This window comes from Psammomys obesus, unplaced genomic scaffold (assembly GCF_907164565.1).
Source record: "Psammomys obesus unplaced genomic scaffold, mPsaObe1.curated_primary_1811, whole genome shotgun sequence".
In the NCBI taxonomy this organism is placed as follows: Eukaryota; Metazoa; Chordata; class Mammalia; order Rodentia; family Muridae; genus Psammomys; species Psammomys obesus.
Window position 1 is genome coordinate 8115320 of NW_026596155.1, and position 25972 is coordinate 8141291.

The 25972-nt window shown below is 36.6% G+C and overlaps 1 protein-coding gene and 1 pseudogene across 5 annotated transcripts in view; one reads left to right on the top strand and one right to left on the bottom strand.

Annotated features, from left to right (window-relative positions):
* Cnot6l (CCR4-NOT transcription complex subunit 6 like) overlaps positions 1-25972 on the top strand; it is a 93704-nt gene that overhangs the window by 16645 nt on the left and 51087 nt on the right. For 4 of the 5 annotated variants that reach the window (XM_055594529.1, XM_055594526.1, XM_055594527.1 and 1 more), the window contains 3 exons: positions 11227-11348; positions 14419-14605; positions 16420-16505. In XM_055594529.1, coding sequence (XP_055450504.1) covers positions 11237-11348; positions 14419-14605; positions 16420-16505 — 385 coding nt within the window. In that variant the 5' untranslated portion in view covers positions 11227-11236. Of the gene's footprint in view, positions 1-11226; positions 11349-14418; positions 14606-16419; positions 16506-25972 lie in introns of those variants that run through there. The other variant, XM_055594530.1, reaches the window with a different exon arrangement.
* LOC129667092 (60S ribosomal protein L35-like) lies at positions 4804-5222 on the bottom strand (annotated as a pseudogene).

A 25972-nucleotide genomic window follows, 5' to 3' on the forward strand; every position in this document is an offset into this window, starting at 1 on the left:
CCGAGGGCATATAAATGTTATAGCCCCAAAAGGTGGGGTGGTTGATTAGTTTGTTGGTAGCCATGGTCAAAGAAGAAACAAAAGGAAAGAAATTAGATTCAGGGATTTTCCTAATTCCGTCTCCCCGATCCTTGTTTCTCTCCTATCTAGTGTTAGGGGTAGGATGTGGAATAAAAGGGGTGAAAAAGAACCCACAAAGTAGCAAAGGTCAGCTACATCTAGTATTGAGTTTTTTTTGCTTATTTTTAGAACAAGAGAAACAGTTTGGTCATGGGTTTTATCTAAATGTTTCTAAAATGTTACATTCTTATGCTTTTTTTTTTTGTCAAAACTAACTTCAAAATAAAGTTTAAGAAAGAAATGTAACATTTTCTCAGTTATAATAGTGGATATGGATTGTGTGTAATTAAGTTTCAAAATTTGATAACAAATACTATTCTTTGATGCTATAGCTACCTATTGTTCCTAGTATGTTATATGTGTATACTGTTACTATGTTGTATTGTCTAGCTAGTGGAACAAAAGTATATATTTTAAGTAACAGAAGTAAACCTTTGCTCCCCTGTGACCTTTGATGAGTTTGTTATGGGAGCATTTCTACTCTTGGACTCAAATTTTGGAAGAACACTATATTTTATGTGTTTATTGCTTTTGTGGAGTGTCTACCTGCCACAAAAACAGAAATCAAAGATAAAGGTTCCGGGACGTTTGTAGCAAATGAATTAATTTTCTTCTGATAATATACAGGTTTCTCTTTCAGTGGCTGGCTTTTGTTTTTACGTTGGGCCATAACATGGAAACATTCTTGACTCAGAGCTTTTGTAAGTTCTCATGTTTATTTTAACCATTTATTTTAGGAACTATTTTAAGGTTGACACCCCTTCCTTTCCAACCTTGTTGGTTCAGTACAAAGCACTACCTTTTTGTTGTTGTTTTCTGTTTGTTTTGTTTTTGAGACATCGTTTCTCCTGTGTAGCCTTGGCTGTCCTGGACTCACTTTGTAGAACAGGCTAGCATCCAACTCAGAGATCCGCCTGTCTTTGCCTTCCTGAGTGCTGGGTTTACAGGTTTGTGCTACCATGCTGGACTTAAAGCAGTACCGTTTGATAGGTGTTTATATGAGTAGAATAGATATTTTGGTGAGAAATTACTTATGGGTGTGCCATGTCTTTGTTTAATGCTGTTTTGGATGCTTGTGAATGAGCATTGGATCTACTTTTCCTTTGAATCCTTTCATAATAAGATATGCATACCCTGAAACATTTTCCTGTTGGATTTTATTCTGGATAGTTTTGTTATTGAGGTTTTTCTGTTTTACTCACCTTGTAGATTAGGCTGGCCTTGAACTCACAACACCAGAATGTTGGGATTAAAGGGGAGCACTACCACACCAAGTTGAACTGCTAATAACTGTTGCACTTAGCCCTCTTTTCCTTCCTATTGTGTTTTATCTAGGTTCCTTTGCTTTTGTTTTGCCTGCCACATCCTATACACAACTACCGATTCCTTGTCATTCAGATTCTTTCAGTATCATTTCCCCCGATTCGGTGTGTGTCTGTCTTTCAAGCAGTGGGTGTTTTCCGTTTTAAAATGTAGTCATTCTAATAGATGTGCAATCAGCTTGTTTACATTTCCTTGATGCTTAATGTTATGTGCTTATTTGCTTTATGCTTAATATCTTACATGCTTATTTGTTTTCCATGTATCTTGTTTACTAAACAATCTTTTGAAAGCCTTGTGCTGCTCCCTAGCTGTGTGTCAGGGTGTCGGAGATCGAACCTACATTCAAGGCATATAGTCTACCCTGAGATATATATGTAGTGCCTTTTTAAAAATTAGATTTTGTGAATTCTTTGAGGGAGTACTTTTTCTTATATATATTTTGAAAACATTCCTAATTCCATGACTTAATTTTTCAAATAGCAGATGCTTCAATTGTTCATAGAGTGTATTTGTGTATTAGTATTTTTCTTCTACAGATAGTTTTTTTTAGTTTTTTTTTTTAATCTTTGTATTAAGGATATTTTTTAGTTTCTTTTAGACCTTTTATATTGTTTGGTTTTTACATTTGAGTTCATGGTCCTTTAAGTTTACTTTGAAAGGTATAGGGCAATGTTTAGTTTTGCGTATGAGTTTTCATCTAGTAGCATTTGAAAATTCTGTTCTTTATGGAAATTCTCACCTTTGTTGAAAATCTGTTGATGATGTATGTGTGAATGTTTGGAATTTCTAGGTTTTGTTGAATTGAACTGTACTTGTCTATTACTTTATTAGTACCAAACCATCTGGGAAACTAGCTTCTGATAAGTCTTGAAAATAAAAAGGTACACATATAAATTTCTCTTGACTTTTTAACAAGAAAAGGTCTGATCCCTTTTCCATATATTTTAGAATCAGCTTCAGATTTTTTTGTTTTCCGATATGAGGAGGTATACTCTCAAGGGGAAGGATGACTTAAGCAAAGATGAATGCTTACTTGAGACCCATGGAAAGAAGTAAGGTGTTAATGTTTAATGAAATAGAAAACACATGAAAAGAGAAGGTAGAAAGCCAAAGCCAGTACAATAATTGCTTTTCTCGCCATTGTGACTAAATAGTGGTTACAAACAACTTTTCCCCCCAAGACAGGGTTTCTCCGTGTAGCCTTGGCTGTCCTGGCTCGCTTTGTAGATCAGGCTGGCATGGAACTCAAAGAGATCCGCCTGCCTCTGCCTTACCAGTGCTGGGACTGTAGGTGTGCGTCATTGTGCCTTGACTTAAAAACAATTTAAGGGGGAACTATTTAGTTTGTGGTTTCAAAGGATTGAAGCCATGGATTTTGACTCCATGAACTAAGGCAGAACACTGTGTTGGAAAGAAAGTGTGACAGAGGAGTCTGTTATCTTATAGCTGACATGAAGCAGTTAGAGGCAAGAGGAAAATATAAGACTCCGAGGACATGGCCTCTATGACCTCCTTTCTTCTAGTACATTCCAGCTCTCACATTTCCACAAACTTTAAGGAGTCTTTTTAGACTTTGAATCCATCAGCTGATTAAAACATTGTTGTAGGTCAGGTCCCTCATGAATTTAATCCGTTTGAAAAGCATTCTCAGGCTAGAGAGATGGCTCAGAAGTTAAGAGCTCTGACCTTCCAAAGGTCCTGAGTTCAATTCCCAGCAATTGAACTGGGAATGGTAGCTCCCAGCCATCTATAATGAGATCTGGTGCCTTCTTTTGGCATGATAGCTCACATGCAGTAGAACACTGTATAAATAATAAATGAGTTAAAAAAAAAAGCATCCTCATAGATGCATCATCATAGCATGTTTGTTTTTTTTTTAAAGTAAAGTAGGTATTTCTCAGTTCAGTGAAGATGACAATCAAGATTAGCCATCACAGATAGATGTCAGAAGAAGTCTTAATTCTGGAAGAACTGATTTTGAAGATATTATTAACTTTGATTTTTCTGGAGATAATTAGAAAAAGTGAGAGACAGTGAAGCATGATGGTTGATAGGAGACTAAAACCTAATTAAGATGGTAAAAAAGTCATAAGGTTTGGTGGTTCTAGAGTTTGTTAAATTTGAACTGATGGGTAGAATTGCATAGCTTTAGGTCTTGTGTTCATTCATTCTTGTTTTTTTTTCTATTTGTACCCTTTGTCACTGCTATTTCCTATTATCCTAAATACAAGAGAAAGTTGATAAACATGAACCAAAGGTACTGCGTTCTGATTTTTCTTCTTATGCTTTATATTTAAATGTTAGTGCATTTATTTATGTACTTATTTTGTGTGGGAGTGGTGCGCCACAGTATGTATGTGGAGGTCAGAGACAACTTGCAAGAGCCAGGTCTCTCCTTCCACCATATGGTTCTTGGGATTGAACTAAGTCTTAGCCTTGTCAGCAGATGCCTTTACTCTCTGATTTTTCTCTTTTTCTTTTCCATGAGTCTTCTGACATGTTTTTTCTTATCCTTTTCCAGAATCAAAAATTTGCTCCAGACCTGTCTAGAATACCTTTAGAAAGCCATGTAACATCTTTTTTTAAAACCTAGTCTTTATTGCCTGTATTCCTATATGTTTTGTTTCGGTAGTTTTACTTGGCATGTGAAGTAGAGCCCAAGAAATAAATGAAATAAAAACAAGACATTGAATCCAATTATTTCTAAATACCAGAGAATTCCCATTATGAATGTTAATTATTTGCTTTGCCAGTAAGAATGGTAGGAAAAAAATCACCAGTATAGAAAACCATTTGCTATCACTTTAAGTTAAATATAACCTGATTATCTTCGCTTCATTCCCAATATAGGATAGTTGAAATTTGTTATACTTTTTTTTGGAGTGCTCTATTCTTTTCACCTTTTTGACTGTTAGGTTATCTATTCATCACTCTTACTCTTTATTATAAAGATGTTTCCTTTCTGTTCAGCATTTTTATTTCAGTATAATAACAGTACAAAACAATGCAACTTTTTAAGATTGATTGATTTATACAGTGTTCTGCCTGCATGTATGCCTACAAGCCAGAAAAGGGCACCAGATCTTACTGTGGGCCACTATGTGGTTGCTGGGAATTGAACTCAGGACCTTTGGAAGGACAGCCAGTGCTCTTCACTTCTGAGCCATCTGTCCAGCCCTCAATGCAACTGTTTGAAGGGGAAAATAGTAATGAACAGAAATGTCATTGTTTATAGGATTATGTATTTTCAAGTAATGAGATATTAAAGCATTAGGGCATGGTACAGTGAATGACAGCAGTAGACCTACACTGAATATTTTTTCTCTTCCTATTTATTTTATTTATTTATTTATTCATTCATCATTCATTCATTCGTTCATTTATTTTGCCAGTTTTGCATATTGTTGTCATTGCCACCTCAGGCCTTGACCACATATATGTGTGCAGTGGTTACAGCCGCTCCTTCCGCTGCTGCTCTTTGGTCTTCACCTTCTCTTGCTTGTTGAGCCAGCGGCATGTGGCTCTAGTCTTCTTGGGTCACAGGTCCAGAGGCTTGTACTTCTTACCCTTATAGAATTTCCAGAGATTTTTCTTCTTGAGTCTGCCTAAGGACACGGGTGATGGATTTGTGGAGGCTCGTATCTTAGACAGCTTGGATGTGACAGTGCCTGTCACCCTGACAATGCGAAGCTGAGACATCCCCACCTCAGATCATCTGGTTGTTTCAGCAGCTCTTCTTTCTTCTTGCCGAGCAGGTCCCGAGCCTTAATCTTGGCCATGGCTGTGCTGCTCACTGTGGAGGATGCCTGATTCTAGACTTTTTCTTCTTCCCTTTCTTTTTCTCTCAAGACAAGGTCTCCCTGGTAGGACTGGAGCCCCCTAACTTGGTCTCAGGAGATCAGCCTGTCTCTGCCTCCTGATTAAGGACATGCATCAACATGTTCATCCCCACTCTGACAAAACAATTTTTAGGCAGGCTTCTGTTTAGTCAGGACTGGCTTAAAACTCTTCATGTTCAGCAACTAAATACCTCTTGAATAAATGTTAAATTGGTTAGAAACATGGGACTTTAAAAGGTGAAAGACTGTTTTTTTCATAATAAGTGAATTATCATAAATACAGATTTTGCTTTGTGTAAAGTGGTCACAGAGCTGGAAACAAACATTTATAGTAAAATTGCTTTTGAATGCTTGTATTGTATAGACATTGTTAAATTTGTCGTCAGTGACCATGCCATCCAGAGACCTGTGGTACAGGAGTGGAATTGCTAATGAAATTGTTCTTTATCTCAGAATGTCTTATAAATTCTTGGATTACTATCAGTCTTTAATCCTACCAGATGCAGTATCATTTGTAAGGTACGTTTAGGTATTGGTATTGATTAGGAACTAGAAACCTCAAAAAATAACTTCAAAAATGTACTGTAGATATTTTGTTTGGATAAATAAGGTAAGCCTAGATCTGTTTTCTCAAAGAGAAACCCTGTAGTGTTTAAGACCAGATAACGAGGCTATAACAAAGAATAATTCGTATGTTCACCCTTTCACATCCCCTTGTTTTGGAGGAAATCTTGCTGTGTAGCAGAGGATTACTTTGAACTTCTGACCCTCCTGTATCTACCTTCTGAGTGCTGAGATTACAGGAGTACTTCACTGTCCTTGGTATTCTGCCTTTTTTAACCATTAAGAATAGATTCCATTATATGACAACTTTGAGAAATGTATTCAGTGTTAATAAGCCATTTTGACTTCTCTAAAACATAAGTAGACATATCATACAGGCTTATAGTTTTTACTAACTTTTGTATGTTGATCATTTAATATCTGTAGAAACAGTTTGTTTAATGTACATGTTTATGTACAGTACATGTTTAATGATTTGTAGTTTAGATTTGGATTGTTAGTCTTTTCATTGTGAATTACTCTTGCTGAATTGTAGCCTTCTCTACAAATCTCCAACAAAATTATGCTGAACTACACAGACAAAATTCAACTTTTGAAAGGGCAGATGTGATAAGACTTAGATGTTTGCACACATTTGAGGAAGAACTAAAAAGCAGTAATAACTTTCTTATTCAGGACAGATGACTAATCTCAGAACTTCGACAATGGGGTATCCAAGGGCTGCATAGGTGGTGTAATAAAGAACAAAATAGATGAAGTTCAAAGCAGCTTGTGTAGCTCGTATATAGAGAACCACATAGTGTCTTTCCTAGTCTTGCAGGGTTTAAAGACTGAAGTTAAATTGTGGTTAAGTGGCTTTTAGTTTATTTTGTTTTGTTAGGGCCTCCAGGTTAACCTAATGTTATTGTCCTTTGGAAATTGATGTAAGATGTTGTAAAAATTGGAAACTTGGGAAAACCAATTTAACATTTTCCTCAAGGGCTAGAATTGTTATTCAAGGGGTAAATTGCCTACCGTGCAGGAGACTCTGCCTACCACTGTAAGAACCAGAATACACAAAACAACGATGACAGCAAATAAACACAGACAAAGCAAAAACCCATGCAAGTAGATATGATGACACATGTCTGTAGTCCCTGCATTTGGAAGGCTAAATCAGGAGGATTTTGAACATAAGGCTGCCAGTACTACGCTGTGAGATTGAGGCCAGTCTGAGATAGACAGTGAGAGCTTGTATGAAACAACCCCTTTCCCCCACAACAACACTAAAAATACTTCTTCCTCGTCTTTAAAAGAAAATGTGAAGAATTAGCTGTTACTGTTTTCTAAAATAAACCATTTCTCTTTCTTTGGATGAAAACTGCTCATCACTCAGTATTTAAACCCTAAACTGGCTTGTATGTGCAGTTACTAAAAAACATGATCAGCATCACATGTACAGATTTAAGTAACATTTGAATGATTATTTTAATAAATTTCAGTTATTTGTATTTTATTTAATATGTTTATAAGATAAAATATTGATTAAAGACTAAAAGCAACTTTGGAGGAAAAGGCTTACCAATTTTATACTTCCAGCTCACATTATTAAGGGAAGCCAGGGCTGGAGCTCAAAAAGAAAACCTGGAGGCACCAACCAGGGAGGAGAGCTTTCCCTCCTTGGCTTAGTCAGCCTGCTTTCTTATACCACTCAGTATTACCTGCCTCGGGATAAAATGCTACCAGTGAGCTGGGCCCTTCCACATCAATCATTAATCTAGAAAATACCCACTACAGACTTGCATAAAGGCAATTTCATGAAGGCTGTCTTAGGGATGCTACTGATGTGATAAAATGCTATGACTAAAAAGCATCTTGGCGATGAAAGGTTTTATTTCTTTGCACTTTATCATCACAGTTCTTCACTGAAGGAAGTCGGAACAGGAACTCAAGGAAGGAATCTAAAGGCAGGAAGTGAAGCAGAGACAATAGAGTAACACTGCTTACTGGCTTGTTCCTCCTGGCTTGCTCAGTTTGTATTTTTATAAACCCCAGGACTACCTGGTTAGGAGTGGTGGCACCACTCACAATGGGTTGGACCTTTTCACATCAATCATTAATTAAGAAGATGCCCTACAAATTTGCCTACAGGACAATATTAAGGAGGTACTTTCTCAATTAAGATTTTCTCTTCCCAGATGTCTAAAACCAACCAGCACATCTTCTCAACCGAGGTTTCCTCTTTTCAGATGACTCTATCTAGCTTGTGTCACGTTGGTAAAAATCTAACCTGTACAATGTATAACATCGATCATATTCCCCTTCTGTTAAATTTTATTATAAGGATATAACATTAATGAAACATGCTTTTCATCCATCCTAACTGTAGATAAGGATTATGTATCATGTGCTTAGATTTGGGTCTATTTGCTTTGCTTAATACTTTTATATAATCTTAGAATGGAAAACTTCACACAAAACTCACTTATGTTATAGTATGTAGAAAATAAAACTTTCAATAGCTGAACACTTTGAGAACTAGTTAAAATAAGCCAAATGTGGTAGATACCAAGTTTTCTCTTGGTGGAAGATGCTTATATTCCTGTGCTTTATAAATAATTATAGAAGATTTATAGAAAAATAGGTGTATGACAATTATTACTAAAGCTTTGGGGTGTCAGCTGGGTTGCCAGATGATGCAGAGAAAATCAGGGACTCCTTTTAAGTTCTTAGTGTCATAAATAAAAGAATTTAAGAATGAACTTAAATGGAATCTCAAAGGTAGTTTTATTAGAGTTTAAAGGAAAAACATCCCAAGGCAGGTAAGCTGTAAATCCTCAGCAGTTGCCCGAGAAGGGAAGAAAAAACCATGTCATTAAAGCTGCCATGGAGGTCAGACAGACAACAGGGAGGGAGAGAAGCTTTAGGAAAAGAGTAAGGACATTTAAAGTATCAAAAAAGCATATTTACATTCTGGGCAGCACCCAAGAGAAAAGAAAATGGCAAACTTACACTTTTCTAACTCGGGCCTCAGGAAAGGCAGACCATGGTATCTTACAGTGACTGCAAGGAGTGGGAAGCAGGAATTGAAAAGTATAGTTTATTTTAATTTATATTTTAATTTGTTCCTTTTATTTCTCTTATCTTTAGTATAGCTTAGTTGAGCCTGCCTTTATAGGTATGGTTCCTGGACCAGGTGATTGACCTGGCTCAGTTGGAATGTTAGATCTCTACTTAGGACAAAGATTCTGTTTTCTTGACCAGAAAGATTTTTTTTCTATTCTAACATTGTAACTACAAATAGCACAATGCGATGAGATTAGAATTAATCTAGGGACTGGGGAACTTTACTATTAATGATGAAACTTGCCCTCTACTTCTTTAAGTAGAAGGAAAAATGATATGAGAAATTTTGATTGTGAGCTGATAAACTAGCTTTGATTCTTAATATTGATGGAATACTACTTCATTTTATTTTTGATTTACAACAAATTTTAGACCTCCTGAAAGTAACTCATATTTGGAATACTGTTTCTTAACTTAGAAATAGCCACAGATATGGGTACTTGGATTAAGGGCACATATGAGAAAGAACAAAGAAATAGGAGCAAAGAACCAATGTATACTGGTTGCTTTAGAGGATGCATAGTATGCAGCCTAGTAGTAAAAATCTTACATGGCATGTCCAGTCCCTGGGTTAGATCTGTTACTGACAAAACAAAGTGACTAATATGTATTTGTGATAAGGTTAACATGTAGGAACTTAGACAGACGTGGCTGTTTGATCTGAAATGGATTTTATCTTCTGTCTGCTAAAAAAGCAGTAAGTTTTGTATTGGACCCCTCATAAAGTTATTTTCAGGGATTTTTGCCATTTGCTTCATGTTTAGCACATATGAAGTGGTTTTATGGTTGATTTTGTCACCATTCATGATTGTGCTGTGTGGTTATGAAGACAATCACATGATTTTTGTTTCCATTAGCCTGGCTTTGTAATTTGCCTAGTTAAGTACTTTTGAGAGTAAAAGGGAGTGACAAGAATTACCTCAGAACAAGAGGTATAAATTAAGCCTAACTCCAGAAAATCAAGATACGCATTTACCTGATTAGGATGTGTTGATAGCAAGTAACAGAAGACAAAACTTAGTTTGTTGTGTGTGGGTTCTGCATGTGTGATTTATTGAGATATCTGCCTTTTATTTGTTTTCTAGACTGCCTTATGAGGTCAGCTTTCCTTGTAGTGGGAAGGCTATGTGAAACAGTCTGGACTATATCTTAACTTTGTTTATGATCAGCAGGAGCGAGGATCCTATTTCTGCAAACATAGCATCAGTCTTGAGCATTGTGTAAACTAATGTCAATGTTGGGGGAAGGCATGTGCTCTTAGTCATAGGTATGAAATACCTAAAGGAAATTGAAGGAAAGAAGTGCAGGATTCTCTTAGACTACTTGGAGTTCCATTGAGGAAACTAGTTGTAAGATAAGCTTTTCTAGGAAGGCAGTACTGCTTAGTAAACGGGAAGGAACTGGGGTGCAACACATTGTTCTCTGCAGATTCTAGTGTGGTTGTTCATTTGCATTTTCCCCTTAGGTGTCTGTTAATGAGCCTCTCCAAAAGCCTGGAATATCATAGTGTTTTTCAAGTGAGAATATGTAGTATAAAATGACTGAGCTGGCATGGTGGGGTGGTTCAAGAGTACACCAAGACATATTGTGGGGGAGCAAGGCGTTTCTTACAAGAGTTATTAATGCCATGGACAGAGGGGCAGCAACATGGTAGAGGCTCTGAGTGAGTTCAGGTCACAGCACCAGAGACAGTGTGGAGGGATCTCAGAAGAGAATCAGAAACCACTTGGCAGAAGAGGGAGTCACCTTCTGAGAATGTGGGGGAGTTCAGCTGCAGCCAAATTCTCAGGTTCCCTGGCAGGAGACAGGGGAAATGGAAAAGGTTGTGGCACCCCTTTGATGTAAACTCATTTGAGAGGTCCTGGAAATGGCAAGTCAGCTTTCTCTAGACTCACAGATGATGCCTTGGAGGGTGCCTCTGAGTATTTGTGAGATTCTTACAGGAAAAAGAGAGAAAAAGAAAACTTAGCATGTTTTCTTTTTTTCCCTATACTATGTAATATTTTTAATTTATTTTTTATTTGCTCATATTCTCTATCCCCCACATTGATTCCCTTTCTTCCTCAAATAACTATAGCAATAGTAATGATTTTTATAAAGCTGTAGGGGGGAAGGTTGTCAGAAGACAACTTTCCAGAGTTGGTGGTTTCTTTTCACCATGGGTACCTGGGCTTGAACTCAGATCATTAGAATTATGCAACAGGCACTTGAACTGCCTGAGCCATCTTTCTGTCCTTGACTGTAATAATTATTGTTCTTATTTTTTTCCCCATAGACTAATAGGGATGCCAAAGGAAAAATATGATCCTCCAGATCCTCGCAGAATTTATACCATCATGTCAGCAGAGGAGGTAGCCAATGGGAAAAAATCTCACTGGGCAGAATTAGAAATCTCGGGTGAGTAGAATCTGAAGCATTGTATCTGAAATATAATGGCAACAATTGTCAAGAGTGTTGCTATATTTTTATACTCTTTGTTGTTGTGTTTTAACTGAATGAACTAATTGGAAATATGTAAGAATCCTGAGGCACTAATGTTTTTTGATCTTTTAAACATATTTTCCCTCTTTTGAGATTGTCTTCTGCAAGGATTGCTATCTACATTACATTTAAAGGTATTTGGAATTTCGTTTCTGAGTAAAATTAGGTTCTATAATAAATTTTGTGTTGACTTTTCCAGAGTAAGTTTTTTGTAAATTAAAGTCTTTGCTATCCTTCTTTTATCTCAGTGCTGGCAAAGAAGGAAACCTATATGACTCTGTCTGTGTAAAGACATCTGCTAGTTATAAATAGGACATTCTCAGAATTTGTTAAAGTGGAATATGATTTGAAAAACTTGTAATGAACCCTCTCTGAAAATGAAAAAAGCTATCAAACTAAAACTGAAGGACATTGTATAAAATATCCAGCTGATACACTTCAAAGTTATCAAGATTATGAAAAACAAAAAAGAAAAAAGAAAGTGCCTTAGGTCAGGAATGTTAAAAGAGACATGATTATTAACATAGAATTGAATTATTATTACAGAAAGATGAAAATGGTAAAATTTGAATAAAGCCTGAAGTTTTGTTACTAGTACTATATCAATGTTAGATTCTTACTTTTGATAAATATACCATGTAATGTAAGACTCTAATGTTAAGGAATTTAAACAAAGTACATACAAGAAACCATATTACTTTGACAACTAAAATTATTATACAATTAAGCTTATTAAAAATAGAAGATAAATATTTTTCTTTTCTGAATAGAATGTGGTCAGTGTTCTGCCCTGTTGGCCTTACAGTATCAGCAACAAGACTTAACTTGTACATAAAAATAAAAGGGAGCTGACTAGATGGCTGAATGCTCATTATTCTGATAGGAGCAATCCACATCCTATTAATTCAAGATTTCTTAGTCTTGGCCTACTGAGAGTCTGGGCTGCATGTACAATTCCTTGTGATGCAGGGTTTTTGTGTATAGTATAGGGTGGTTAGTAGCTTGCTTTGATTTTACATAGCAGATTCCCAGAGTACTCCTTTAGTTTTATCAACTCAAAATACCAAAGTCCTTTGAGGAACAGAATTTCTCCAGATTGAGATTGGATTTTTAAATCCTACATTAATGGAAGTTTCTCATTTATCCATAGCCTCATCATTAAATACTTTGTTTTTCTATTAAAATGCAAAATTCTAGTTGACACTTTGTATTTGATTATAAATAGGAGGAAAGAGTCTGGTAGAAAGAAGCCTGGATAGAAATAAACACAGAGTGTAGTCATGTAAAAAATAACATTATCCCTTTCAGACTTTGTGTTCTCTAGCTTCCATTGTCATCTCTCATCTAAATTTATTTTGGAAAGCAGTACATAATTTCAGAATTGCTTTATGGGTCTAAGACATGGCTCAGCTGTTAAGAACACATACTGCTTTTCTAAAGGACACACAAGTTTGGTTTCTACCACCCACATCAGGTGCCTCATCAGCACCTCTGACTTCAGCTCTTGGAGAAGATAACAACTCTGACCTCTGAAAGCACCTGGACTCATGGGCACATACCCACACAAACACAGATATATACACTTCTTTAGAAGCAAAATACAGGGTAAAAACAATGGCTTTGCTTTTATTCAATTTTACAAAATAACTTTTATATAAGTTATGTTTTATAATCAGTTAAAATCATGTCTGGGATGGCTGTCAGTTGGTAGAGTGCTTGTCTGGCATTTGTAAACTCTTTTCTTGGGGTTAATTTCTATCACCAAATAAAGTGGGGTGCATGCCTACAATCTTATCACCTGGAAGGTACAAGCAAGAAGATCAGAAGGTCAAGGGCCATCTTCAGGTACATAGCAAATTTGAGGCCATTCAGGGTTACATGAGATTCCATCACAAAACAACAATACTAATAACTTAGAAGAGAAGATAACATCGCATTTTATAAAACCTGAGGCTAGATGATTTGCCCAGGTCAATATTGCTAATAAGTGGTAAAAATTAGAACTCTGAAACGGGTCTTCTGATATAGTACATGCTTTATACTCATTGCCCACAGACCTTAATGTGAAACTGTTTCCCTGAGTATGTTGCATTTCATGTAAAATCTTAAACCATAGTTTTTAATCTCTAATTGTAACATCAGAAATTTAGGGAAAATGTTTCCTTTGGTGACAGAATGGTTTTCCTGGTGGCTAATCTAAAGTTGGTTTTAAATAGTAATTCATTGTTTATTTAAAGCTTGTTGACCAGTTCAGACCCTGGATATAGATATATCTTATACTCAATAATTTTCAGAGTGTGTGAGAAATATTTTTTAATTTAATTTTTTTTATTATTAGTTACATTTTATTAACTCTATATCCCAGCTGTATCCCGCTCCCTTATTCCCTCCCAATCCCACCCTCCCTCCCTAATCTCCTCCCTGCCACTTTCCAAGTCCACTGATTGGGGAGGACCTTCTCCCCTTTCATCTGACCCTGTTTTATCAGGTATCTTTTTAAAGCTTGTTGACCAGTCCAGACCCTGGATGTAGATATATATCTTACACTCAATAATTTTCATAAGAGTGTGTGAGAAATATTTTTGTGATGACTGTTTAAAAAAAAGTTCAAGCTGATTTTTACCACCAAAGTTCAGTTCAGCCTCAAGTTTTATCATTCAGATCTGGCTCTGAGAGAGGTTAGCAACTCTGTCTGTTTCTCTCTTTCTCTTGTTTGCTCTCTTTCTTTCTCACTCTGACTGTTTTTCAATGTTTCTCTCTCCCCTTCCCCCCTCAATCCCATGAAAAAGAGTAGCTGTTGAAAATGGAGTGAAATTAAAGGAGGCTAGATGTTTTAGCAGTCACATAACTTCAGATACAAAGTTAAAAATGTCAAACATATGGTGATATCTGTGTGTATTTGCTACCTTTTATAGCACTTATCAGTCCTTGGGATTCAGACTTTCTCTTGGGTCTAGAGTTTATGCTTTAGTATTTTGTCTTTTAGGTAGAGTGCGGAGCTTAAGTACATCGCTGTGGTCATTGACACACTTGACAGCACTGCACCTAAATGACAATAACCTTGCTCGCATTCCACCTGATATTGCCAAGCTTCATAATCTGGTTTACCTGGACCTGTCATCCAATAAACTCAGAAGTTTACCAGCAGAACTAGGAAACATGGTGTCTCTCAGGTGAGGAAGCATTGAAGACATGTTCATTATGTAAAATTACAGATTTGAAAAAAAAATTACAAATTTGCCAAATAAGAAAGTTATGGAATGCTGTTTTATGGTGGGATTTCCATGCCTGTGAATATAAACAAAATAGAAATGGTCTTAAGCACAGTGTGTGAGTTGACCTCCATTTAATGTTTCTTTTTCTTTGCATTGTTGGTTCCTGCTATGAGTTTCTTTTGACAGACTTCAGATAGAGGGAGGTTAAAAGTCTTACTAATAAAACTAATCAGAAATACTTTAGAAAATATGATTGCTTAGAAACAACTTTTAGGAACAAACTTCTATTATAAAATTATGTTTATATTTTTTATTACAACTGTTAATTGAAACCTAAAAACTTGATTAAGATGATTTATAGTTCAATAAGCCTTCCTTATTGAGGCAGGATCTTGCCTGTAGCACCCCGCGGCCTCAGCTTATAGCAGTCCTGCTCTGGCCTCCCAAGTTTAGGAACAGCAGTCACTGCCACTACACTACATTTACCAAAGGAGAAAACTTATTAGGATCTTATTAACTGTTTTCAAAACACAAATTGCTTTTTGATCTTACTTACTGAGTAATAAGGTGTTGCTCTTACATGTTTAAAATTAATAATTGTTGTATTATTTATTTAATCCTTTATCATCCCTTACCTGGTTATATGAATGCTTACTTTTTTGTCCTTTACTACTTAAGGTGTTGTTGTTTTTTTTTTTTTTTTTTTTTTTTTACAATCTGTTCAAAATTTCAGTTACAAATTTAGATCTTATCTGTGTTGTTTTCTCTTTTTTTGTTTGTCTTTGCTGATCTTTGCTATCTTTTCTTTTTGTAATTTTGTGCATAAATTCTGTGTTAGTGATTGTTCCCCAGAGTACATTTTATGCTTTCTTATTTTTGGGGTGGAGAGGGTTTTCAGACAGGGTTTCTCTGTAGAGCCTTGGCTGTCTCGGAAGTCACTCTGTAGATTAGGTTGGCCTTGAACTCACAAAGATCTGCCTGCCTCTGCCTCCTGAGTGCTGGGATTAAAGGCATGCACTACCACTTCCCAGCCATTTTCATCTTTTCATATTTATCTTTTCTTTTTAAAGATTCATTTATTTATTATATATACAATGTTCTGTCTGCATGTACCCTGCACACCAGAAGAGGACACCAGATCTCATTATAGATGGTTGTGAGCCACTGTGTGGTTGCTGGGAATTTAACTCAGGACCTCTTGAAGAACAGCCAGTGCTCTGAACCTCTGAGCCATGTCTCCAGACACTTTTCTTTCTTTTTTTAAAATAACATGTATGTGTTTGTTTCTGTGTGTGAGTATGCACAAGTCAACTGCCTGTGTGTGGAAGTCAGGACAACTTTATGGGAGTTGATTCTCTCATTCCACCTTGTGGGTCTTGTTGATCAAGCTTAAATAGATAGACTTGGCATTAGATGTCTTTACTTACTGAGCCATCTTGCCAGCCCACTTTTCATATTTTCTATTTAATTATCATTAGCTTCTGTGATATTCTATTTTGTTCTGAATGTCTTTGTTTTTATTTTTTCTCATATTTTGACATGATTTAGTTATAATAGATGACATAGCTTGCAGAATGAGTAAACCACAGAAATATTTAGTAATGGTAATACTGTAATAATAGTGCACAGCATTTTGAGATTAGCATGAAGGAATGCCTTGAATGTAAACATCACTCATTGTATATTAGAAGAAAGACTAAGAATGACAAATGTATGTATTAATAAAGCATGATATATTATACTCAAACTGTTTTAAACTTTTTTTGAAACAGGGAATTGCTTTTAAATGACAATTATTTACGGGTTTTGCCTTATGAACTTGGCCGGCTCTTCCAGCTACAAACTCTAGGTTTAACAGGTGAGTGACCTATAAAGAAAAAGATAATGTTAATACTGTATCACAGTATTTTTAATGCCCTTAAAGAACATTTTGCTAAGAGTACAGGTCAGTTTTAGTATGGTGAGAATGTGAGAAAGATTTGTTAACAGCATTAGAAATGTAATAGTTGAAATGTTTTATCTTCTCCCTTCCACTCTCTTCCCTACTTTCTCTGACACCTCCCCTTTTGGAGTAAGGTTTCATACTCTAGCCCAAGCTACCTCAAAACTCTTATATTCACTTGCCAGGATTACAGATGTGAGCCACCACTTCCATATTTATTTTATTTTCTATATGCTAAATCTAAATACTTAAAAGAGATGTCTAGTTAGATGTAAGATGATGGGGAAAGTCTCTTTCTCCTGATTGAAAATATGGAATGTTTATCAATTTTTTAAGTTTAAATTCACAAATTAAGAAATATATTCTAACATATTCATAATTACAATTGTCTTTAATAAGAATAATTCTTTAGTACATGCAGAACACGTGTTTTCTCCATTCTTTAATGATAAAGTGCTTATTAATGAAAAATTAGAAATTTAAAGTTGAACTCAGAAGCCTTATTCTTTGAGCCAGGCAACTTCCTGAAATATAACTATCCATGTTACCTTGCACATTTTCCAAAATGTGTGCCATATTACCAACTGAATTCTGATTATTTGTAAATTTTACTGTCCTTTATTTTATTAAAATGTTAAGTATTAAACTAGCTGGGTGCTGTGGGGCACTCCTGTAATCCCAGCACTGGAGAAGGCAGTGGTGGGGGTCTCTGTTACTTCAAGGCCAGCCTGGTCTATAAAGGACAGCCAAGGCTACACAGAGAAACCCTGTCTTGAAAAACAAAACAAACAAACAAAAACCTTAGCATTCTAGGGCTGATTATTGAAATAAGTTGTGAAGTGCTTGCCTAACATCTACAAGGACCTGTGTTTGATCTTCACCAACATTAAAAACAAAACAGAAAACCAAACTAACTACTGTTTGGTTGGTCTTCATTGTAGTGGCATTTTTTTCTACTAATACAAGTTCATTAAAATCTCTTCTGTCATCATATGAACAAGATTGTCAGACTAGCCAGGCATGGTGGCACACACCTGTAATTCCAGCATCCAGGGAGGCAGAGGCAGGCGGATCTCTTGAGTTCGAGGCCAGCTTGAGCTAAAAAGTTAGTCCAGGACAGCCAAGGCTACACAGAGAAACCCTGTTGTGAAAAAACAAACAAACAAACAAACAAAAAACAGCAAAAAAAAAAATTGTCAGACTAAGATAAAAGAAAAATAATACCCATTTATGTGGTGTTTACAGGAAATAACAATTTGAATTAAAAATTAACATAATCGGTTGTTAGCTATTCTTCACCAACTGTAACTTAACTTTGTTCTTGGGTCTGGAAACATTCCTCTCACTAAATTTTAATTAGTTCTGTGGTAAATTTAGATTAAATAGTGTTCGTTTTTCTTTCCTTTTGAGTTTTTTTGGTATTTATACTTTTGTAACAAGGTATTTTGAAGATATAATTCATTTATGTTTTTTGCACACCATACACACAGTCTTATAGTAATGGTATGGCTTTCTTTCTTTTCTTGTCTTTTTTTTCTTTTTTGGATACCTCACATCTCAAACTCTTAAGTGCTACGATTATAGGTTTGTGCCATCATTTCCAGTTGCATTTTTGAATTCTTATTTTCAATAGTAATGTTCAACCTGTATCCTGGAGTTTTCTCGCTTTTGAGGATCTGCTTAGTTTTCATTCAGTTCTAGTTTCTATTCAAATGACTGTGTACGGAAGGGCAAGGAATTTTTAGAAAAGAAAGCTAGAGCCTTTCCTGCCTTTTAAAACTTTTTTCTCAAGTAGTTGAAGGAATGAAATGTCCTTACCAAATGGCAGCTTTATATACACACGAAGATAACTTTGGAATGATGTCTAGGTTTTTAGCTATATCATAGTATAGCTACAAATATAGCTGAATGTGAATGAGGTGAAATGAAAGTGAATGAAGTGAAAGAAGTGAATGAAGCATTTAACTGCGCTATAAGATATAGGGCAAATGAGCATCCCGTGGTTGCAGCCTTGACATCTTCATTTCTTTTTCTTCTTTGAAATCATAGTTACTGAAATTTTAACAGTGATTTATATTGTCCTGGCCTAACAAGCTAATTTTTAGAAGTTCTATTTTGAGATTTGAGGAATGTGTCTGGAGGATAAGTTATTTTAAAAATTCAGAAAAGTCTAATTTTTTTATTGTTTTAAAATGTTTTTTTTTTCCATACAGTATAGTATATCATATTCTTTCTCATTTCCCAAGCCCTTCCAGATCCCACTCACCTCCCTCCAACCATAGGCATGACTGAGACAGTAATTTGGAAGTATATCTTTTAAGTCACTGAAAAGTCCAAATGTTGATGGAGCTCAGTAGTTCAGAGTACCCTTGGCTCTTCCAAGGAATCAGATCCCATGTTAGGTGCCTCACAACTACCTAAAACTGCAGCTTCAGGTTATCTAGGCCTCGTCAGGCCCCTGCAGGCACCTATACTCATGTACATATTTACTCACACAGATAAACACACACAGTTAAGAAGCAAAATACAGGAGCTCCACAAGGAAAACAACAGAGCCAAAATATCTGGGCCTAGGGGTCCTGCGGAGACCGATAGTCCAATTAAGAGGACCTAGACCCCCTGTTCAAAGGAAGCCCCTTGGCTGCTCAGTTTCCAAGTGGGTTCTCTAGTAAGGAGTACAGGGGCTGTCTCTGATATGAATTCAGTGACTGGCTCTCTGATCACCTCCCTCCGGGGGGAGGGGTGCAGTCTTACTAGGCCAGGGAGGAAGATGATGCAGCCAGCCTTGATGAGACCTAATAAGCTAGGATCAGATAGGGTATCGGGGGACTAGGGAAAGGGCATAGGGGGAGAAGAGGTAGGGTGGGTAGGACTGGGAGGAGCCAAGAGAGGGGGCTGCAGTGGGGATATAGTCAATAAATTGAAATAAATAAAATTGAAATAAATTAATTAATTAAAAGAAAAAAGCAAAATAAAAATTAATTTTATGTTTAATTTATTTAATTATTAATATTTAATTTTATGAGGGGAGGGATTTGACATGTTTTTTTTTAAACAGTGAAAACATTCAGATCTAGAAGATTCATTTCTACTTTGATAATCCTTTACATAATTTATCAAATGCCTTTACCAAAATGATACTGTGTTTCTCCTTTTTAAAAGACAGCTTAAATAAAATTTTCATTCCAGTGATGGCCCAACTTTTAACTTACTATGTGATTTATACACTGCTGAATTTAATTTTGTAATGTCTGAGCTGGCACAAGCCTTTAATCCTTGCACTCAGGAGGCAGAGAGAGGTGTATTTCTGTGAGTTCCAGGCAGAGTTTATACTAAATGGCTACTGTTTTGTTTGCCTATTTCCATGCATAGTGGTTGATACAGTGCAATTGAATAACCCTGGCTAAAGCTCAGGATGTTTCAAGAAAGTAGCAAATACTGTAGCAAGCTGCATAGAGCTAGTTAAGCTTTCCCTGGGGAACTGTTACATGTAGTTATACTATGGTTGCCTTGACCTATTTAGTTGCCTACATAAACAGTTAACATAAACTTCCTAGTAGAAATAGATCTAAAAGTTCTAAATAAGGGCAGTACCCTAAGAAAGCATAGGAATTGGCTCCTAAAAATACATTTTAAAGATTTTTTTTTCCTGTAATTTTTAGAATAAAGTTGACCTTGTTCTTTTCACTATTCTTATTTAAGGATGTGATGGTTTTTGCCCTTACTCAGTACTTCGGAGGCAGAGATAGGCTAATCTCTGTGAATTCCAAGCCAGCCTGGTACCACTACATATCTAGTTCCAGGCCAGCCAGGGCTATACATATAGTGAGTTTCTGTTCAGAAAAGCAGTAACAATAACAAATCAACCAAATAGCAACAGAGAAAAAAATGGGCAAATTCTTTATTTTTCATATATATTAGAATATGATTGAGTGAATTTGTTCTTTGAAAGTTTGGTAGAATAGTTTATAAAACTATCATTACTTGCTTACATGCTTTTGGAAAGTAGTTTCTCAATATGGTATAGTCTTACGATTATTGGGGAATTTTTAAAATTTAAAACATTTTAATTATGTGTATTTGTGTGGACTTTGTGCTTGTGAATGCAGTGCCTATGGAGGCCAGAGGAGGTACTGGATCCTCTGGATCTGGAGTCACTGGTAGTTGTGAGTGGCTTATTTTGGATACTAGGAACTGAACATTCATCCTCTGCAAGAGTGTTCAGTCTGTGCTCTTAACAGCTGAACTTTAAATTCCCTGCCTTGTTCATTGCATTTGGCTAATTACCAGTGTGCTTCCATACCCAGCTAAATCTTTAAAAAATTACTTCCATATTGAGTAAGAAAAGAATGTGTACTTGTTAAAAGTATGATATATTTTGAGTCTGCCTCTGCCTATATTACTTACCGTTTTAAGAAATTTAAAAGTTTTCTTCTATCTTATGTTGTATCATTCACATTTAGTCTTTATTATTTTCAAATATAAACACTTAAAGGCCATATATTATCTTATTTAGCCTTTGCATATTGTATCTACAATTGGAAATATTCATTCTTTCTTTTTCTTTTGAGATAGTGTCTGTTGATTTTAGTAGGCTTGTTTCAAAAATATCTTGCTCAAATGATATTTTTGCCTGGATGTTAATTCCTTCTTGGATTAATAGTTCGTAAATCTTATTTTGTAGGCTGCCTTTTTACTGTACTGATTGTTGACATAATGATACTTTTTTTTTTGTATTTGTGATTTTGAGGTTATATACCAAAAGTCTTTGTGCATGTTAGTATTCCAAAGCAATTACTCTATGTTTTTGTATACTAGCATAGTTTTGTATGGTAACTTCTTCATCCATTTTGAATTGATTTTTTTGATTAGTGAAAGATAGAGATCTAGTATCATTCTAAGTCAGTTGTTTGATATCGGTTTATTATGCATAGGTTATACGTGTTCAGGGTTTGTGTGTGTGTGTGTGTGTTCAGGTTTTTGGTGTTTCTGTGGTATCAGTTATAATACCACCTTTTTCATCTCTTTTTGTTAACTGAGATCCTCTATTTCTTTAGCATATATAAAATTTATTTTATTTATAGTTTTGGTATTTTTTTGGTGAATATTTATTTTAAGGTTTTATTTATTTTAAGTCTCATCTTTATTATTTCTTTACCCTACTAAGTGTGAGCTCATTTGCTTCTTCTCATTCATCAGTAGGTTGCTTATGTAAATGTTTTTATTTTTCAATATAGGTACTTAATACTACTTTTGCTCTGTTTTGGTAGTGTTGAAGTTCCATTATTTCAAGTAATGCTTAAATTTCTCACAAGATCTTGAAACTAGAAGATTTGGGGGAAATATTATTTAATTTTTATATATTCACATAATTTCTGTAGTTCTTCCTTTAAAAAAAATACATGTGTTTAGCTCTGTACCCCATTTTTTAATCGGATTGCTTCATTTGCTGCTTTTTAACTTCTTTAATTCTATATATATATTCTGGATATCAGCCCTCTGTCAGATATAGGGTTGGTGAAGATCCTTTCCCAGTCTGTAGGCTTTTGTTTTGTTTTGATGACTATGTCCTTTGCTTTACAGAAGCTTTTCAGTTTCATGAGGTCCTATTTATCAATTGTTGCTCTTAGAGCCTGTGCTGTTGGTGTTCTGTTCAGGAAGTTGTCTCCTGTGCCAATGAGTTCCAATGTCTTACCCACTCTTTCTTCTAACCGATTTGGTGTATCTGGTTTTATGTTGAGATCTTTGATCCACTTGGACTTTAGTTTTGTGCAGGGTTATAAGTCATTTTTCTGCATGTAGACATCCAGTTGGACCAGCACCATTTGTTGAAGATGCTGTCTTTTTTCCACTGAATGGTTTTGACTCCTTTGTCAAAAATCAAGTATTCATAGGTGTGTGGGTTTATTTTTGGGTCTTCTGTTCGGTTCCATTGGTCCACTATTTTGTTTCTATGCCAATATCATGTAGTTTTTATTACTGTTGCTCTGTAGTATAGCTTGAGATTGGGGATGGAGATGCCTCCAGATGATCTTAGTAGAGGAATACAGAATGGCAGAGAAACACTTCAAGAAATGCTCACCATCCTTAGCCATCAGAGAGATGCAAATCAAAATGACCCTGAGATTTCAGCTGACACCCACCAGAATGGCTAAGATAAAAAGCTCAAGTGACAACACATGCTGGAGAGATTGTGGAGAAAGGGGAACCCTGCTCCATTGCTGGTGGAATGCAAACTTGTACAACCACTTTGGAAATCAATCTGGCGCCTTCTCAGACAATTAGGAATAGTGATTCCTCAAGATCCAGCTATACCACTCCTAGGCATATATTCAAAAGAGGCTCAAGTACACAGCAAGGAGATTTGTTCAACCATGTTTGTAGGAGCTTTATTTGTAATAGCCAGTACTTGGAAACAGCCCAGATGTCCCTCAGTTGGATACAGAGGAATGAATACAGAAATTGTGGTACTTTTACACAATGGAATACTGCTCAGCAATTAAAAACGAGGAAATCATGAAATTTGCAGGCAAATGGTGAGACCTAGAAATGATCATCCTGAGTGAGGTATCCCAGAAAGACACACATGGTATATACTCACTCATATAGACCTATAAGATAGGATAAACATAATGAAATCTATACACCTAAAGAAGATAAACAAGAAAGAGGACCCAAGGGTACAATGATCAATCCTCACTTAGAAAGGCAAATGGGATGGACATTGGATGTAAGAGCAAACAAGTAACAGGACAGGAGCCCACCACAGAGGGTCTCTGAAAGACTCTACCTAGCAGTGTATCAAAGCAGATATTAAGACTCAAAACCAAACCTTCGGCAGAGTGCAGGGAATCATTAAAAAGGGGGGCGGGGAGTTAATATGCCCTGGAGAGGACAGGAGCTCCACAAGGACCAAATATATCTGGGCACAGGGGTCTTTTATGAGACTGTTTCTTCAACCAAGGATCATGTATGGATGTAACCTAGAACATCTGCTCAGATGTAGCCCGTGGTAGCTCAGTAACCAAGTGGGTGCCCTAGTAAGGGGAACAGGAACTATTTCCAACATGAACTCAATGGCGGGCTCTTTGACCTCCCCCCAGCCCCAAGGGAGGAGCAGCCCTGCTAGGTCACAGAGGAGGATTTTGCAGCCAGTTCTGAAGATAACTGATAAACCAGTATCAGATGAAAGGGGAGGAGGTTCTCCCCTATCAGTGGACTTGGAAAGGGGTAGGGAGGAGATGAGGGAGGGAGGTTGGGGTTGGGAGGGAAAGAGGGATACAGCAGGGAAACAAACTTAACAAACTAACGAATATTAAAAATATAAAAATTAAAAAAAATATATGTGGTCAGAAAAAACATGTAATTTTGTATTTCTCAATTTCGTTGAGAAGTGTTTTGTGGCCTAATTTATTTTGGACTATTTGGTGAATGTTTTCTGTGCACTGATGAGCACAATGCGTATTCTGCAGTAGAGTGAAATATTCTGTAACTGTCTGTTAGGCACATTTGGTCTACAGTATACTTGAATTCTCATGTTTCTGTTTTTCTCTCTGACAGTTCTGCCCACTGGTGAACATGGAATAGTGACGTTTGTTTCAATGCATGTGTATTGTACAATTGTTGCATATTCTTGTTCTTATTTTTATATTACAATCTCTTTCTCTTTTGTGTTTTTTATTTTTTTAACAGACTTAATTCACCAAATTTTTCTTGTATAAAACCCCTTATGTGGTAGCCACAGTTGGAGCCTGGGTCCTCTGAACAGAGACTGATGTGGGTTTTCACAAGATGATCAGTGAATTCCTGATAAGGACACTTGGTGAACACAGTCTCTTTCCAGAGGTCAGGGGTCAGGTAGCTGTAGGTCTTGGAGATGGCATCCAAGGTGGCCTTGGCAAAGCTGCCCAGGGTGGAAGTGCAGCCCCTGGCTGATGTGTAGCAGTCATCAATACTGGCCATCATCAGTAGCTTCTTGGGCACAGGAGCAGAGATGATGCCAGTGCCTCCGGGAACAGGGATGAAATGTACCAAAACAGCCACAGTGCCTGTCACCTTTCAAGGAACACTGTGGGGACTTGCCAGTCTTGTTCCCCCAATAACCTCCCCGCACAGGGATGATGGAAAGCTTGGCCAGGATCATGGCCCCTCGGATGTCAGTGGCTACCTTGGAGCAATTAACACCAAGATCAGGATGACCATTGTAGTTCCAAAAAGCAACAAAGGCCTTGAACCTGATCCACTGGCCAGCCTAAACCTGCTTCTGCACATGCATGAGTTTTAGAATCCCATCCTTTAGGGATGTACCCAGGAAAAAGTCAGTAATCTCCGATTCCTTAATGGGCAGGGAGAACAGGTAGATCTCCTCCAAGGATTTTATCCTCATGTCCTTATCCTGGCGGCCCAGCTTGGTGACAGGGATTCACTCCTTGTCTTCAGCTTTACCTCCACAAGCCACAAGGCCTCAGCCCCACTCACGGCCATGACAAGGGCCCCTAAGACTGTTGAATCCTCCTTTTGTAATTTTTTAATTTAAATTCTGATGAAAAAAAAATACAGCTATGCCCTCCTAGGTTTTATTTCCATGGAATATCAGCTCTCACCCCTGATACTTTCATTTAAAAAAAAAATTGTTCTTTGACAGTTTCATACATGTGTACAATTGATTATATTTGCCCCCAGCTCTTGACAGTTTCATACATGTGTACAATTGATTATATTTGCCCCCAGCTCTGCTTTTCTTCTCTCCCTGGATACCACCCCAATGTGTCCCTCTCCTACATTCATATACTGTTTCTTTCTTTTGGGAGGGGATCCACTGAGTTCAATGAATGGCCTCTTGTTGGAATGCTGGCTGATGTTGGCTTGATTTTGTGTAGTCTTGTGTAGGTAATTATAGTTAACATTGAGTTCATGAGTGCAAAAAGCCTGTCATGCTTAGATGACAGCATTTTACAGCACTCTTTCCATCTGCTAGCTGTTATATTCTTTACTACCCCCAATTCTATGTTTCTGAGCCTTGGGGATCAGAGGTTGATGCAGATACCCCATTTAAGGCTGAGCACTCAACAACCACTTATTTTCAGCCCTTCGACCAGTTATGAGTCTCTATAAGAAACTGTTTCCCTTTACATAAAGAACATTTCTGTCCAGGGTTGTGAGCAACACTAATATATGAGTATAAACAAATTTTAGAAGGCAGTTTGACACAATGTCCACTTAACAAAGCACAAGTAATATTTGACCAAGAGTTACAGTACCTGGCATGAATTTCCTCCTGTAGAGCAGACTTCAGATCCAATCAGAAAGCAGTTGCTATTCCCATAATCTTTATGCTTCTGTTACACCAGCGGGCACACCCTTCTTGGCAAGTAGGTATTGTA